Source organism: Hippichthys cyanospilos, chromosome 9 (genome assembly GCF_059441005.1).
Source record: "Hippichthys cyanospilos isolate Australia breed blue-spotted pipefish chromosome 9, RoL_Hcya_1.0, whole genome shotgun sequence".
NCBI classification, from domain to species: Eukaryota; Metazoa; Chordata; class Actinopteri; order Syngnathiformes; family Syngnathidae; genus Hippichthys; species Hippichthys cyanospilos.
Window position 1 is genome coordinate 20,108,796 of NC_142377.1, and position 16,202 is coordinate 20,124,997.

The window sequence follows — 16,202 nt, forward strand, 5'->3', positions numbered from 1 at the left end:
ACACATGAATGAATGCAACCTTTCTGAAAGGGGCGAACAGAGGGTCCGATTCACTACATTTTTGCCTCGCATAAACACAGCGAGCCTTTTTGGGAGCCCACCTGGGTGCCGGAGTCGGGGGAGGGAAGGGGGGGCAGCTTTCATGCACACACCTTTTGACGTGCTGTCAAACGTACACATCCTCCCCAGTCTAAAAAGACTGTGATGCTGCGAAAAAGGCTCCTTTCTCTCTGGTCTTGGCAAGTTTGCAATCCAGAAGAGAGGAGGTGGGGGGGAAAAAATGAAACGCATAAAGTGTTCCCAGGTGCATCTTAAGAAGCTGTTTTCCATCTTATTCTGTCTGGTTTGTTCTTTTCACTCCAGGTCTGTTTTTTTTTTTAAATACTAAAAGGGTCAAAAAGTGACCCGAGCCTCCTCAGATGACTTTACTACCACTCTCCAACCAAAGCTTTCTTGCAATAGATAACGGTGAGGAAAGAAGGGGATACATTATAGGACAGGGGCCTGCGTTTTGGTGAGGGTAACCTGAGAACCGGCTGGCTTTTAATTGACCCATTCTTGGTGTAAATAGACCTTGACTATGCGCCTTCCTTAGATAACAAAAGGCCCTTTCTTATATTTTTCCCCAATCATCCCTTGATTTGCACGCAGGCTGACTGTCACAACTTTTATGGCCAATCTTTAAAGCAGATGGAAAACTTGCTTATGGAACGTTGTTCCTGGAACCGATCCTTCACTCTTAAATCTCTCATCTTTAGAGGTACTTATGGTCCTTTTTGCGTCCTTACAAATGGAGTGGCATTTATTGAACAGTTTGGCAAATATTGGTGGTGAACTTGAAAGGAGACAAGCTCAGATTCGTCTGGATGCCCTCTGACGGCAATGGAATGTGATCACCTTTCACCAAAGCCCCTTGAGCCTGACCAACTTTCACTTTTTTTTGTCCACTCCCTCCACACCCCTGGTGATTCTCAAAGTATCACCAAGGGCTCTCTCTAATGGCAAATAATTACTCAGTTACTGTAAAGAGATAGAGGGTTAACGAGTTTAGATAAGTGAGAGGGGGGATGGGAGGGAGAGAGAGAGAGAGAGAGAGAGAGAGAGAGAGAGAGAGAGAGAGAGAGATTGAACCAATTTTAAATTTGGTACTGTACCTTGGTTGAGTACAGTTCACTTGTATTTAACTTTAATATACAATGGGTAGCATTTTTTAATGTCATGACAGTGAACAATTTTACAATGCTTTACATTAGCATTTGATTTCTATTTTTTGGTGGGGGGTTAACACTTGGACCGGCTACACTCTAAAAACATTGGGTCAAAAAGAACCTACTGGTAATTATGGGTCAAATGAGAACTGATCTATTAATTGGTTCAATTTGACTTCTGGGGTTGTTTCATAAAAACAGCCCAATTTCTGGGGTTGTCTTGTACAAACTGAACAAACTTGGGGGATTATTTTGGGCATGACAACCTAAAAAGTTGGGTCAAATTGACCCACCTATTGTGTTGGTCCTTTTTATTGACCCATAATTGTGTTATTTTAATCCATATCAATGAAGTACTTGTTTCAATACAAAGTGATTGTAGCTCCAATTATCACCATAATAACCAACATCAAAATGCAAAAAAAAGCAATAATCAGATTTGATCTCTTAAGAAAAATCGAAAACACATAATGACTGTAAGCCACTGTGTTATCATTCACTAAAATTAACACTGAAAATGACGATATGAAAAGTTAAAAAAAATGCCATGTTACTTTACATTGAAACACAACTGAACGTTTGCACTGTCTTTTTGAGCATAAAATCTTTGAGAACCACTGATTTACAATCAACAGTTAAAGTTAAAGGGAGAGCCTGGCAGCGCACCCACAGGTGTTCATCTTAGGACAGCAGGAGGAGGAGGGAGCGGAAGAAGAGCAGCCAGGTGAAGTCAAAGCAAGCGTTTGAGCTTTGGTTCCAGCTTTTGTACGAGTTATCGTTCATCACTTATAAATCACGTCCAGAAGGCCCACACAGCTATTATCCACACACACACACACACACGCACCTGCACTCCAGAGATTGCAAACGGTTTCCAACTCATGCGTAAAAGCGCCACAGCGTGCGTAAAAACGACCACCGGGCCTCATAGGACTCAAGAAGAAGTCAGAGTAGTTAAGTGCACTTACGGTTGTCGTTCTGACATCTGACGATGGCAAATAGGCACACTTGTGTGGCTGCAATTAGCAGTAGAGTCCTTGAATCCGGGAAGCTGACCATGTCTAAATATTAGACACGCAGTTGGCCCAGGAGGGAAAACAAAAACGTCTTGCGCGAATGGAGTCTCTCGAGTGCGTGTGTCCTCCAGTGATTTCAAAGCCGCACCATTCAACGGTCACCCTTGCCAAGCGGCCAGGGGAGGAGGAGGGGGGGAATCCGGCAGGCAGGATTCGGACCTGCAGGAACAAGCTAAGCGCCGACCTCTTGGAGGGCCACAACCAGTAGTTTTATGTCCCCGTTGCCTTCAATGAATCTTCGTATATTCCCAAGTATCAGCCCGGCCCCTTACCCCCAGTCAGGCGGAAATCTGAGGCCACTTTCCCTCCCATTCTGTCTACCCCCCCCACACACACACACATCACACACACACCTCCCTCCATCAGTCCTATAGACCACTCCCTTCCCACGTGCTGCCGCTGAAGCCTCCTTTCCCAAAAAATAACTTTCTTCCCAAATTCGCAGCCCTCCCCCTTTCGTTCCTGCAGGGTTCATAGAAAGCTTTTCATACTTTTTTTTTCCTGCTCTGTTGTGACCTCAATGCACTCCCAAAGTGTCATTTGGGGAAAACACATCGATAATTAAATAAACAAAATCGCACAAAATTATTTTCCCTGACAGCAAATCACAGCAAACTTTGATCTACTATATATATATATATATATATATATATATATATATATATATATATATATATATATATATATATATATATATATATCCATGAAATGATGTCTCTGTCTCCTGCAATCTTTTCACACCCTAAGGCTGACCTGAAAATACCGCCGCATTTGTCTCAACAGGTTTGTTCAAAAGAGTGCATATTTTTGGGTGGTTTGTGCTGGACCACAATAATTCAATGAAACCGCGCTTAAGCCAAGTAGTGCCAAGCACCTCTTGTCATCGCAAAACATTACACACTTACAGAATTAGGCTCGAAGTTACACACACTTACCATTTGGAATAATTTTTGGATTAAAGGGGATGGTGTGTTTGTGAGTATGAATGTCTGTTTCTAAATTCCTGACCAAATCGTTAAAAAAATGCCAATTTTTAGAAAATGGGATCAAACTGAAGTTTTTGAACATCCGACTCATGAAAGAAACACCAAAATAATCAAAAGATTTGAATCAAATTATGAAAACAATTCTTAACTGCAGCCCTAAAAACAAGTAAATAATTTTAGCATCATTGTGAATTCTGGTAGATTTTGATGTCAAAGTGGGGGCAAATTTACACGCTGCCACACTGATTTTGACTACACACAAGTTGGTAGCTAGGCTGAAGAAAGACCTGTTGTTTTAGGTAAGCAGAGCTGCAAAATTATCACTCATAAGCCATTACTTTATCTGCATTTATATATGTAAAGTAGTATATACTCCAATTTTTGGCTAAGTTGATAGAATGGGGAACAATGTTGCGTTTGGTGATGATGTCCTGCCTCCACTTGTCCCTTTAGGACAAGAATCATATACGGCAATGGCCGAGTGGGGGCGGGGTAAAAAGTGGTTCATTGCATGAAACAACTTTCAAAATGAACTAATTTCAGTGACTTTGCAAAAATAGGATCAACGTTTACTTTGATATGTGTCAAAGGGACTAGTGGAATAAAATTATTTTGACAAGTACTTTTTTTTTCTAAACACTTATTGATTTGAACAAAACGACAAATTCATTTTCATTACTGGCTGGAATCAATGCCAGCTGACTGAATGTTAAGCACTATAACATAATTTATTATGTTGCAAATGTTACATTGAACAAATGATATTTATTTTCCGAAGGAGCAAATGTTAGCGGAGTCAACTTGTTTCTAAATATAAATCATAAGGTCAACAGTTTTGACTTTTGTAAGGTCCTCACCCCGATTCAGGGCTTTGACCTTTGAAGACCTCAGCCATTTTATTGGCCGAGGTAGCAGCTGGTGCAGCGCCGAGTCTATTCTCTATTCGCTCAGCCGTAGGGAAAAAGAGAAAGTGCACGTTTGTTTGGGAGGGTCATTAATTAAGTTCCTACGTAATTATGGGATATCCTGTCATAAACACCTGCAAGCCTCACAGGTGCCACGCTTGGAAAGGAGATGACGACTAACGCCAAAAATAATTTGGGTCGATTACAATAAAACTTGAGGCAAAATGAGAAACATTTGACCCAATGCTACATAAAATGCTGCCGTTTTTCCAAAGCCCACCTATGCGCGGTAGCTTCAATGACGTGTTTAAAGAAATGGACGTGATGAAACATCAGACGCATACAGCATGTGGACCAAAAACCAGCAAAAGGCTATCTTTGAGGGGAATGTTCTATTAACTTTTTTTTAACTTCTAGTTTCCCTTCATAAGTATACAGGCAAAAAGCAGCATGGATCAACACATTTACTGGCATTCTATGTCATGGTCACGATTACATTTCTGTTTGTTACTGGAGAGAATTCCTTGAGTACCATTTTAAAAAGTGGCATCATCAAAGCCACTTTATGATGCAGAAAATTAACAGGCATAGTGGCAAGAACACAGTCAGATTAAAATGAAAACAATCAATTGTGGGACACTAGTGGGCCTCTGATTTGTTTGCGTTTCAATTTTCTCCCTGCAAAGTATGCTATATAGTTGCCTTCAATAACGCATACTAAACTGCAGACAACTGCGTAAAGGTGGGACAAATAAGTGGGTTAAATAAGGAAATTAAAATATTTCATCTATATTTACATGAGCCAGGTCTATAATCTAGTCAGCCATGCTCTGGTCAATTCATGTAGCAATGTAATTGCATGGACTTCAGGAGGTCAGGTGAGTGTGCAAACAATTCAAGTAGACGTTTTAGAAGGCAAAAATGATGGGAAGCGTCTTCGTCTGAAGCTGTTTCGGAATGAGGTCTGGAAAGATAATCAGGGGGGGAAATGATGGGAGAAAGGAAGAGGAAAGGGGTTGGTGCAGTTGCAGGAATTTATTTTAAAAAATGAGAGGGAGAGAGAGAGAGAGAGAGAGAGAGAGAGAGAGGTAAGGTGGGTGGGAAGGCTGGAATGCAGGAGGGATATCTGACGAAAAGGAAGGATCAGGGGGTGAAAGTGAAGGACGTGGTGGGTGGGACGCCGCCGACGCACAAATCAGGGTTATTCTTCTAACTGAGGCCATGTGACATCGTGGCCGGGATAACAAAAAGTTATGACATCACTGGCTGATCCCTGACTGGCTGCCTATAGTAGCAATAACATTGCTTATTTCCAGGGCTTTCATGTGTGAGGCCAAATGGGGATAGTATTGCTCTAAAGTTCGGGATTTGAATGAGGGGTGTCTCCAAACTTTTGACTGGTGCTTTATATGCCGTTGGTGTGCGTTTGCTCTCATTCTGTTTCATTTACATTCATTTGCATACATGAGTCTTTGGACAGACATCCTCAGCAAACACCATTTTTACAAATTCTCATTATTTTTTTCCCTAAAAGAAGACAATTCTTATCTTACCCCCATTCACCATTGACAATTGCTTTCCAACTGGGCATCACCAGCGGAGTTTACTCCTAGGAGCAACACTGCTTCGCTTACCACTGATTGGATATCATGGCTTTTCCTGGCGTACCTCATAAAATTATTAGTCCATCAATTTTTCTCTACCATCCAATCCTAGCCTCCGATCCCTATGACATTGTGAACATTTTAACACGCAAATAAAGCACAAGTTACATCCGTCAGCAAATACCACCGCCCTTATCTTATAAACTGCAATGTTTATTGACGAAGCATACGGAATGAGAGGCTGGGGACCGCCACATTAATGTGCCTCCAGACTAGCTAAATAAACCAGAAAATAGCCCTAAAACAAGTGCTACTTTATTGACGTGGAGGACCGCCGAGGGAGCGAGGCTCTCGAACCATTTTTCACCGCCTTCTGTTGCGTCCGTCGTTGGCACTTTTACACTGGATGTGAAGATCCAACTTGCATATGACTAGAATGCCGTATTGTCAGCGAAGTGGTGATGCGTCGCAGATGGAAACGTTACTGACGTGTGCTCCTACAAGATCCTGGATACCTGAGTACAGACACGTGTGCGTACGCGGGGATGTGCCAGAGAGGCCATCTTTGTGTACCTGCTGCAGACTCAAGACACACGCCTCTGTCTGGCTCGCAGCATGTAGAGTCAACAGGGCAGCGCCGGTTTGTTTGCGGAAGTCAGCGGCCATCCTGAACAAAGCTCGCACTATTCTGGCGAGCGGCAGCTGACGCCAAAGTGTCAGTCGGGCTTCTACCAAGATTAGCTTTCACAGAGAACATTTTGGATGCGGGAGAGAATTTTGTTGGTTTTGTCTGAAAAACATGCTGGGATTGGAAAGAAACCGAGCCCCGCCCCTTCCCCCAACTTTATATATAAAACACTTCATATATATATGGAGAGTCACTTTTGTCAAATTATTAGGCCATTTTCACAAAATGTATTTGGCCATTTATAAAAGTCTTTTCTTGGCATTGTTTTACAACTTCAATATTTACAATCATCAAACAAAAGTAAATATCAGACAGTGATCACCTACTTAGTTGTGATTTGATTTATTAAGGAAACTCTTCAAAGCTACCTGACCTTGTGGGGAAAAAGCACTTGCCTTCTGAGTTAAATCATGAATCTACTCTACTTCAGTACCTGGACGACCTGCTGTGTCTGATGGTGCCATGAAAATCGATTTCGACCATCGATTTGTGACATCAAGCCGATGAAGCGCATTTTGGGTTGTGCGTCATGACAATGGCCGAAAAAACCATGTAGAAAACTGACCTTTTGTTTTGTGAAATGTCGGCACAAGGGCTAAGCAGAATATTAGTTTAATTACTGAAGCATTAAAAAAAAAAATCTTCAAGGAGTGGATAAGATTGTCCGGAAACTCTTTGAATGGTCCAATTTTGTGTTTGTGAAGCTCCAACTTTGAGAGTATGCCAGCAAAATGATGATGAGGAAAAAAAAAAACAGCGGTGGAAATTTCATCTAAGTGTTGATGAGTGCTGACACGTAACTCAACTGGGCCACATCAGATTTCGCACTCAAATACTGTCTTTGCATGACGCGTGGGATATGAAGTCATGCAGACACCTACGTTCACAGACCTACCAACAAAAATTAAAGTCATGAGAGCAAAGTATTCTGGTATAGGACAAAGACCGTCTTGTGACAGGCAGCTTTGAGCGTGCAGCATCCAGACTTCAGAGAAGAATAACTAGAAGAAGCTCGGGTAAAGCTAGGCTAGGCTAACCTCAAGTCTAACCTAAAGTCCGACATCAGCGTAAGCTTCTGGTTACTTCCTTGCCGTTGCAGTACATCTGATTTGTGCGTTTTCACTCAACTTGCGTTGGCAGATATACAATAGGTATCGAGTTGTCCATATTTGGTCCAGATTTTTTCCATCTATGCGATGAAGGCCAATGAATCGTTAGTGTTTCTAAACATGAACATACCGTCGAGTTATATCAGTAAAATCATGCTATTTTGAAAGTAGTCAACGTTCAAAATCTGGGCTGATGTAATGCTATTGAAAGCAGGAAGCCAGGCGGCCAGACTGAAACAAAAACCTTTACACATTCAGAAACTGGACCAGCTGCAGAAGTGGGACGGCCGATGGACAAAGCAGACATATTTAGAGAAGCGGACACAAGCAGGGAACCAGAATCTGTATACTTTAAAAGTTTCAGATCAGGTGCGTCTTGGATTTGCTTTGTTTCTTGCTCAGTATTATTCTTTGGCCACATAAATCACTGTTAGTGAGGCCAACCACACACTAAAGACTCAGCCTACATTTGTCCTGGTGAAAATGTATATTTGGAAGAAGTCCAGGGCATGACACCCAAAATATTGGCTCGGTAAAGCCGTGACCATAAAAGGCCTAAGCGGTATAGAAAAAAGATGGTCGGCTGGTAATGGAACGTTCGTCGCGAAACTTTGTGTCAGTCCTGGGATGTATAATAAAATACAATGCGGGAGAGAAAATGTGGGACAAACGGGAACAGATATGGGGAAGAGAGAGAAAGTAAAAATGTCTCTCCTTGGATATCGCGGAAAATAGACAGCGTGGAATCGGATTCTGAGCCTTAAGCGACAACGAGCTGGCAAAAGGAATGAGGCTACCTTGAATGCTGATGAAAAACAGACAGGAGTTACTGACTTTGGCCACCTCGGTTCTCCGGCAAAAAAGCATCATAGCGCTATCGGTGTGAGCTGTCATGGTCGTCTGCCGCGTAGGATTTCCTCACCTCGAGCTCCACTTGACTGAAACATCTGGAATCACTCCCTTTGAAGAAAACAAAGGAAAAAATAGAGGGGGGGGGGTGTGATTAGAGGTTACAGAAAGTGGAAAACTGACATTTTAATTGCTTGGATACAAAAGTTGGGTCTTGGGGTACTCGTATGAGGTTGCGCCACATACACGTAGTGTCGTGTACAACGTGCTCCCACCGTGGCTAATCATTTTCATAGTCGTTATGGGCGCTCGTTTTATTTCAAGACTTTGAGTCCGCTAATGCAAGTAACGTTCTCGTCAGATCGTCAGGTCTCTGTCATTGACATATGGACACAAATACCTTGGTATAATTTTCTTTTGAGGTTTTTCTCAGCCGCATGTCGTGGCATAAAGGTTGACTTTCTACTGCAGAAACTATTGTTGTTGCTCCCGATATAAACAACACAAAGTTGTTCTAAAATTATGAGCACTCACCAAATCAGGGTGCTAATTGATTAATTATTACACTGACAATCCTGTTGCCAGCGTTTAGCGGTGTCTCCAGCGTTATATCAGCATCTACCATTATATATATATATATATATATATATATATATATATATATATATATATATATATATATATATAGAGAGAGAGAGAGAGAGAGAGAGAGAGAGAGAGAGAGAGAGAGAGAGAGAGAGAGACATAATATAATATAATAAATATAATATTGTTGTAAACTTTGTACATGATTTGGGCTGTTTTGAATGCGACTAGTTCATAGAATTTAAGAATATTTAATGCGATAAACAATTGGTTTGTTGGCTCTGTATAATTTGAACGGTTAATAATTCGTGTAGCTTTTTTTTTTCAGTTTAAGAATCACCAGAGTGTTTGCATGATGTGGTTTACCACATAACTCCACACAATATGCCAGGTATGGCAGTAATAATGAACATTATAGTGTGTATAATGTGTGTATGTGTTGTAAAACATTAGCCGATCAGACAAAAAGAAATTACAGCATACACCACAGCGAACACGAGCAGAATGCATTTTGTTGAACAAAAGGGTGAGAGGAAAGATCTCATCTGCTTCAATTATTACAGCGTATTATTACAAGTAACACTCTTGTTCATGATTACGTTGGGATGCGTGATCGTTCATTTTCTTTCAGTCCGCTCCATCATCAAACAAAAACATTTTGAAAACTGGCAAATTTATATGAGGCGTTTTGCCTCGTCTAGTAAGATTTATGTCTCATCTCATACCCAATAAGATTCAATCAACTTTTAAGTGTGTGGGAACATCTTGAGGGAGGCCCACAATACAACACAAAGGCATAACAGGATGAGTTTGCTGTCAAACTTCTATTGAACATCAGTGCATTTATTTGATTATCAAGAATGATGCTGATGAAATTGGATTAGTGTGGCTAAATCCTCATTTGGACATGTTCTTTTTGCTGCTGAATCAATATAATCCTGCAATGTCACCATTGTGCGCTGCTCTCACTCACTCGCTCCATTACGCACACACAAACAGGCAACAAATGCTGAGTCATGCAGGCGGACACACTCACACATACAAGACAGCAGACTTCCCCAAATAGAGCATTCCTCACCCCCAAACCACATTCCTCGCCTCTTCCTCGGCTCTGTGCCCTCTTGGACAAGTCGAGCCGAGCGGTTTGCAAAACGGGTGTTTCTGCACAGGAGGGATGACATCACCTTGTCGACGTTCGCTGATGGATGTTCAGTCCTCGAAAGCGGCCAGCTTGACTGACTCTTACATTGTTTTGCTTTGTGTGCACTCAAATCGTTCAGCTGTGAGCATCATGACCCAAAGTGTCAAAGGGGAATTTGTGTAGCTGTGATGTGATGACACGTTTAAAAAAAAAAAAGGCAATTTATCCTGTTCATTCGATGGACACGGGTGACGGGGCACCGAGGTTGGAACGGCCACTGGCAAAAAGAGCAGGTTATGTCTACGGTAGTTACTCCAATGGACTTTCGATGAAAGGCTTATGTTAAAATACATGTTTTGGGAGGACACACATTTCACAGAAAAAGGCCCAAGAAGAGATTTGAACGCAGAAGGTCTGATTTCGAGGTAGACAACCGCCATGCCACCTCGTGATTAAAGTATGTGTCAGGAAAATAAATGATCCTAAATCTGACTGCTTATTCTTTGACACATCTCTAGGATGGATAATTAATGACATTGTTTAATTAATGGCACATTTGAGTTGGCGTAGCGATGATCGATTTTTGGAAAAAAAAATCTGAGATTTGTTTTTCAATAATGCAGTTGTAATTTAATATAAGATTGCTTTTCAAGGTCCTCTTGCCATGTATTTTTAATTTTAAATAACAACAAATAGATCTATATGACAAAAAACAATCAGATTAACTGTACATAAATGTGTGTTTTTATAGGTTAATCTGATAAAAAAAAAAGACAGATGAGCAATGAATTAATATGAAAAACAATTGATTTGGTTACTTTAATTATAAGGAGGATCATTGGGCTTGCCAGGGCGGAGAGGGTTGAGCATGATCTGGCAGTGATTGTCACCTCAGACTAAACTACGACCTCAATAATTGCTATTGTATGACAAGCTATGCTTAATAAACCAAGCAAATCCAACAAAGCAGCAAAATTGTTAAATTTAGGTATATTAAACTTGAAATGAGATTAAACTGTCATGGGATCTTAGTCTGTGGCTTATTATAAACTTTTAATAGAGATGATTCCAAACCGTGGAGGGGAGCAACTATTGGCTTTTTTTTTTTGTACCGAGTGGAGCATCGCATCATCTGTGGAACTTCTATGGTCTGAGATGTCTCCAGAAGTTTAGAAGAAAAAAATCAAACTCAAAAATGAACTGAGTGTGACAAGAACTCTATAAACTCTATTTGGGAAAATGATACTACCCATCACCGAGGTTATATTGAATGGCTTAATGGGGCTCAAAGCCATCAACGCGGCGCTTTATCTGGTGAGGAGATCCCCTCGGTGTGGTTGTTCATTCTTTTCAGCCACAACCTAAGCCGCTCAGGAATGCCGGAGTCGCCGCCCGGAGTGCGCAAAGCGCGCATTGTGTGTGCAGTCGGGCGTTGTGTTTCGGCTTGCGGGTGTGTGTGTCAGATGTATTTAGTCGGTGATGTACAAGAAAATGATCAAATAAATATCCCGCGGATCGCAATTTGAAGGCTGCGCCGCACTGCCTTACATTTGGTGGCATCAAGCCGTCTCAGAAGGAAAACGGATTGTGCTTCAAGGCCATTTGAGGAATCTCGGAGATTTACAGAATTATGTTTCTCAGTCACAAGTGGTAATCTCTCAAATGGTTACAATTGAACTCATTAGCCTGGAGCCTGACAAATTGGGTCAGCGCTCGCACAGAATTTTGTGCAGCTTTTGATACCTGCTCGAGTAAATATATTATCTATATTAGCCTACTATTAAAGTCATGTGACTACTCTACTGTACTGTACTGTGCTTTTAAGTTTTAACTTCCATTATTACAATATTAATGTATTATATTTTTTTGCATTCATGAAATTATAAACTAATGAAATATGATTTTTGTTGTCATTTTTAGTTTGAGGAGGATTCATAAAAACGACAACAAAATGGAAGGCCATCCTCGGAAGTGAGCAACAAAACACTATAATATCACGATTTCTCGTCCCAAAAATCGACTGACAAAATATCAGAAACCCCTTCGTAAAAACGGCCAATTTCATACAAAAATCTGCCTCTCACAAGATTGTGTTCTTACCCGTTCAATGTGACTTCTATTTTCAGACATAACAGGACTGCTTTTCAACATCAGGCACGTAAGATGTTTTCGTTATTTGACACCTTCTCACTACAAAGTAAACATGCAGGCAATCCTTCCGCATTGGAAATACTAAGAATGTTTGTCCACCATATTAAAACAAAAAATATATTTCACATCATCTTTCTCCACTCTCATGCATTTTTGAAAAAGGTCCTGGAGCCACTAGGGCGGCGCTACAGAGCCGCAGGTTGCCAACCCCTGCCCTAAGATATATAAGCTTAGAAGCACTATTCTATGTTGCCATGAAAAGCCTAAAATATGACATACTGTCACATCTTATGAACTGCCATAAATATCGGAACAGGGAGGCCACGGATGCCATGAAGGGGAGCTCTCATGATTATTAACCGCCAGCGTGGCCGCACCAGGGCGGGGTAGCTCTCACCCTGGCATCTCAGGTATTTTATAGAGGAGAAGCTGGCCCCCTCAAATTATCCTCCATGCGCCCTCCCTTTCCTTCCTTCCATCCACCTCCTCTTTCTCTTTGAAAACTTCTAGGCTCATCAATGGCCTTTTGAGTCAAAATGTTTGGTTATAAACATTTAAAAAATAGAGAAAGTCAACCGGGTGGAGATTGTTGATGGAGGCTTATGTCCTTAAGGAGTGGAAGTGGGAGCGGAAGAAAAAAAATGGAATGAAGGTGGGCATGCATGGAGTAACGAGGACTTTGGTATTATAGTACCGAATCACACTCATGGCCCCAAGTAAGGTTTGGTTAAGAGTCCTCAGGAAACAGGTGTAAATTGATCCAGTGTGGGTGTGGGCGCGTGCGTGCGTGCGTGCTGTCCTGACGTGAAACTCCCTCCCCAAGACGGCGACACAATGAAGCTCTGTGTGGTGAAGCAGAGGAATGCTGAAAGATGGCAGGCCGGGAAGGAGAAGGGAAGAGAGGGTTCAAAGGAGACGAGGGATTGAGAAGGTAATGGGGCGGGGGGGGGGGGGGGTGGATGAAAGGATAACGAGAGAAATAACATTGATGAAGATGAGATAAATTACATGGCAATGAAGTATATAAAACACTGTCTCCTGTATCTGAAACACTATATTAAGCCAAAAGGCAAGCAGAGCGACTGTATGTTTTTTTTATAAAATCTGCAGATCTATGTTAGCTGACAGCATTAGCTTCCGCTAATCGACGCATACTTAACCGCAGATGCGGTCGATGCACGTAATTTCCCTTAAATTCAATTGCGTTCGAATTCAATTTCATTTCTACACTTCAGTGACGGTAACGTAAAATAAAAAAAAATCAAAGAGAAACCAACTCAAACTTGCTAAGTTGATACTTTAGATCAGTGGTTCTGAACCTTCTTTCAATGATATATATGGTGTATTTTTTTTTTCCCCAGCCAAGTCCCACTCCTATATAGCGCAAAGTATTTTAAAAGTGCTGTTCCATTCATATCCGTGTATTAAACTTTGGAGCTACAATTGTCGTGGCACTGTCATTTCAGGCCTATTTCATTTAGCAATTCCAGAAGATATGGTAGATCATGTAACATCATCTCTATTATTTCCGGCTCATCTGCCTGAGAATTTTATCACCGATAATGCATTTGTGTAAAACACAATATCAGTCACTATAACACAATAACACAACCAGTAAGTTGTGTCATTTTCCAAAGGATTTACTCCGAATTTAAAAAAAAAGAACTGGATTGTTCCTAACACGGCATTAAAAAGCATTCAATTAGATTTGCTGATATCTGCGGAAACCCTGTTAAAATTTCACGGAGCCCTTAAGTGCATGGGTACCCCATTTGAATCCCGCTGCTTTAGATGCTCACTGACGATTTTGCCTCTATATTCGTTCGCATTTGTCTCCTCTCAAAACTTGGAAATCACAGTTGTAATTAAAGGTATGTGTATTAAAAGGTAGCTGGGGGTAGAAAAGGGACAAGAAAAGCAAGTAAGCAGACTGTAAAGTAACTGATTGTAAAGGTGGGGAGGAGTGAGAGGTGATGGCAGATTTGTTTACAGACTCCCCTACACTGAGAAGGCTCCTGGGGTATTAAAGGAGAGTGGGACTGACCTGGGAACACGACCCGAGTTTATATACATTGTGAGTGGAATTTACGAGATTAGTTTTTAAAAAAAATATCGTCTCATTCAAATATGACTCAACTCTGAATTGACAACGAAGCGACTTTGACACAATTGACACGATGCTATTTCTGAAGTTGCAGCTTATTTTTTAAAGGCCTCTTATCCTCCAAACTTACCAATCAGTGACACGCCACTGTCGACAGGTCGACATAACCACCCCTGAACTGGTTGGGGGGGTAAATCATCTATCATCTATCATTGCACTCAGATTTGATTCAAAGAAATTCAAAAAAATCTAATTGAAATGGCAATTTCTGTAAGAAAATTTTAACTTTTTAGTTTTTCTCCCTAAAATTATTCAGCCCTTGTAGATGACCACAATGGTCACTTGTGTATCTTGATGACCTGTCTGCAATGAAACTAACAAGCTTGGTTTCACAAGGTGAGGGAAGTTGGAGTGGGAAATTCAGCCTCTCAACAATAAATATTCTCACAATTCTGTTGAACCACAATTATATTATATTTGTGCACTTTCTGAACTGTCAATTTGAAGAAAACATCCCACTATACATTTAAACATCTATTCCACCATTCAATTGGCAAAATAACAGATTAATCCAATGTTAAAGTTACTGTTAGTCGCAGCCCTAATTTACATCATAATATAGAAGCCACAATAAAGTGCGTGTATCCATTCATAAATTTATGATATATGATTTAAAGGGGGCGATGTTATATATTTTATACACTTCCACTAGCTATAATAATTTCTTCTTTTTTTCAGACTTGTCCCTTTTAGTAATCCAGTCCAACATCAGGGGGATTTTGAGCAACAGAAAGGGGGTCACTGGGCCAATTTAGAACACTACCTGCATGTCTGGACAAAAGGGCAGTGTTCAGGTCGTAATAGGCAACAAATATGACTGAGTTTGGTCTTAAATAGTTAGAAAAAAAACTTGCATCCTAACATATATATTTATCTTGTTGTTGGAGTTGTTTGTATATGTGTGTGAATATGAACCTTGAACAGAGTTGTGTGTATGTGGAGGCTAGAAATAGTGAAAATTATATTTTGGTAAACTGTAGGGAAAGACTTCCCCTGTGTCTGCAGAAATGAGAGCTCAATTCATGGTCACCTAAAGAGAGACTATGTGCGTGGTGGTGAAAGATGCTTGGGAAAGTGCATTTGTAAACAGAGCCGCTATTCACTTGTACAGTACACACTGCAAGGGTCCTATCCAAAGGAAGCCCCCTTGTGGAAGAAATGCACGGCTTTGTCAGGAAAAAAGCAGCAATCCTCTAAGCTGATTATGGTGCACCATTAAACAAAATGAATCAGGAATGAAACAATCTTGCCAGCCAAATTGGAGGATGTAGAACGGCAGTGCTGGCATTATCATCTCTTTATAATGGGCTTATTGTGGAATAATGGACTCAAACAAATAGTTTTCTAAGTGTCCTAAAATGCATAAAGGAGTTGCTGATTAGTAGGTGCTAATTTCAGCACAACGGGAAATTGTATTTATTTTCAGCCAGCACAGTTGCCTTTTAATTGGGAAAATATGTTTCCAGTCTGGTCGCCAAACCTTAAATTTGAGCAGTTGTTCAGCCCTTAACTGTGTTCACACATACAATGTTGCAATGATGGCATGGGAAAAAGACTGAGGGATGTCATTAGTGAATTTATTTGCAATTATAAAAGAATAAAAAAATAAAGTGGTATTAATTTTCTGCAAAGTGGAACTGTACAATATTACACAACTATTCGTATGCAAAGACCATCTTGACATAAGGATTGCATTGTTTGTGTTGGTGCAGCACTTCGGAGCCGAACGGTTGATG

At 40.8% G+C, this 16,202-nt stretch overlaps 1 protein-coding gene across 2 annotated transcripts in view; it reads right to left on the reverse strand.

Annotated features, from left to right (window-relative positions):
• Window positions 1-2,439, reverse strand: part of col2a1b (collagen, type II, alpha 1b) — a 41,209-nt gene extending 38,770 nt beyond the window's left edge. Inside the window, exon 1 of one of the 2 annotated variants that reach the window (XM_088422950.1) lies at window positions 2,177-2,439. In XM_088422950.1, the coding sequence (XP_088279076.1) occupies window positions 2,177-2,267 (91 nt within the window). In that variant the 5' untranslated portion in view covers window positions 2,268-2,439. The remainder of the gene's footprint in view (window positions 1-2,176) is intronic. The other variant, XM_088422951.1, reaches the window with a different exon arrangement.
• Between the last annotated feature and the right edge of the window lie 13,763 nt (window positions 2,440-16,202).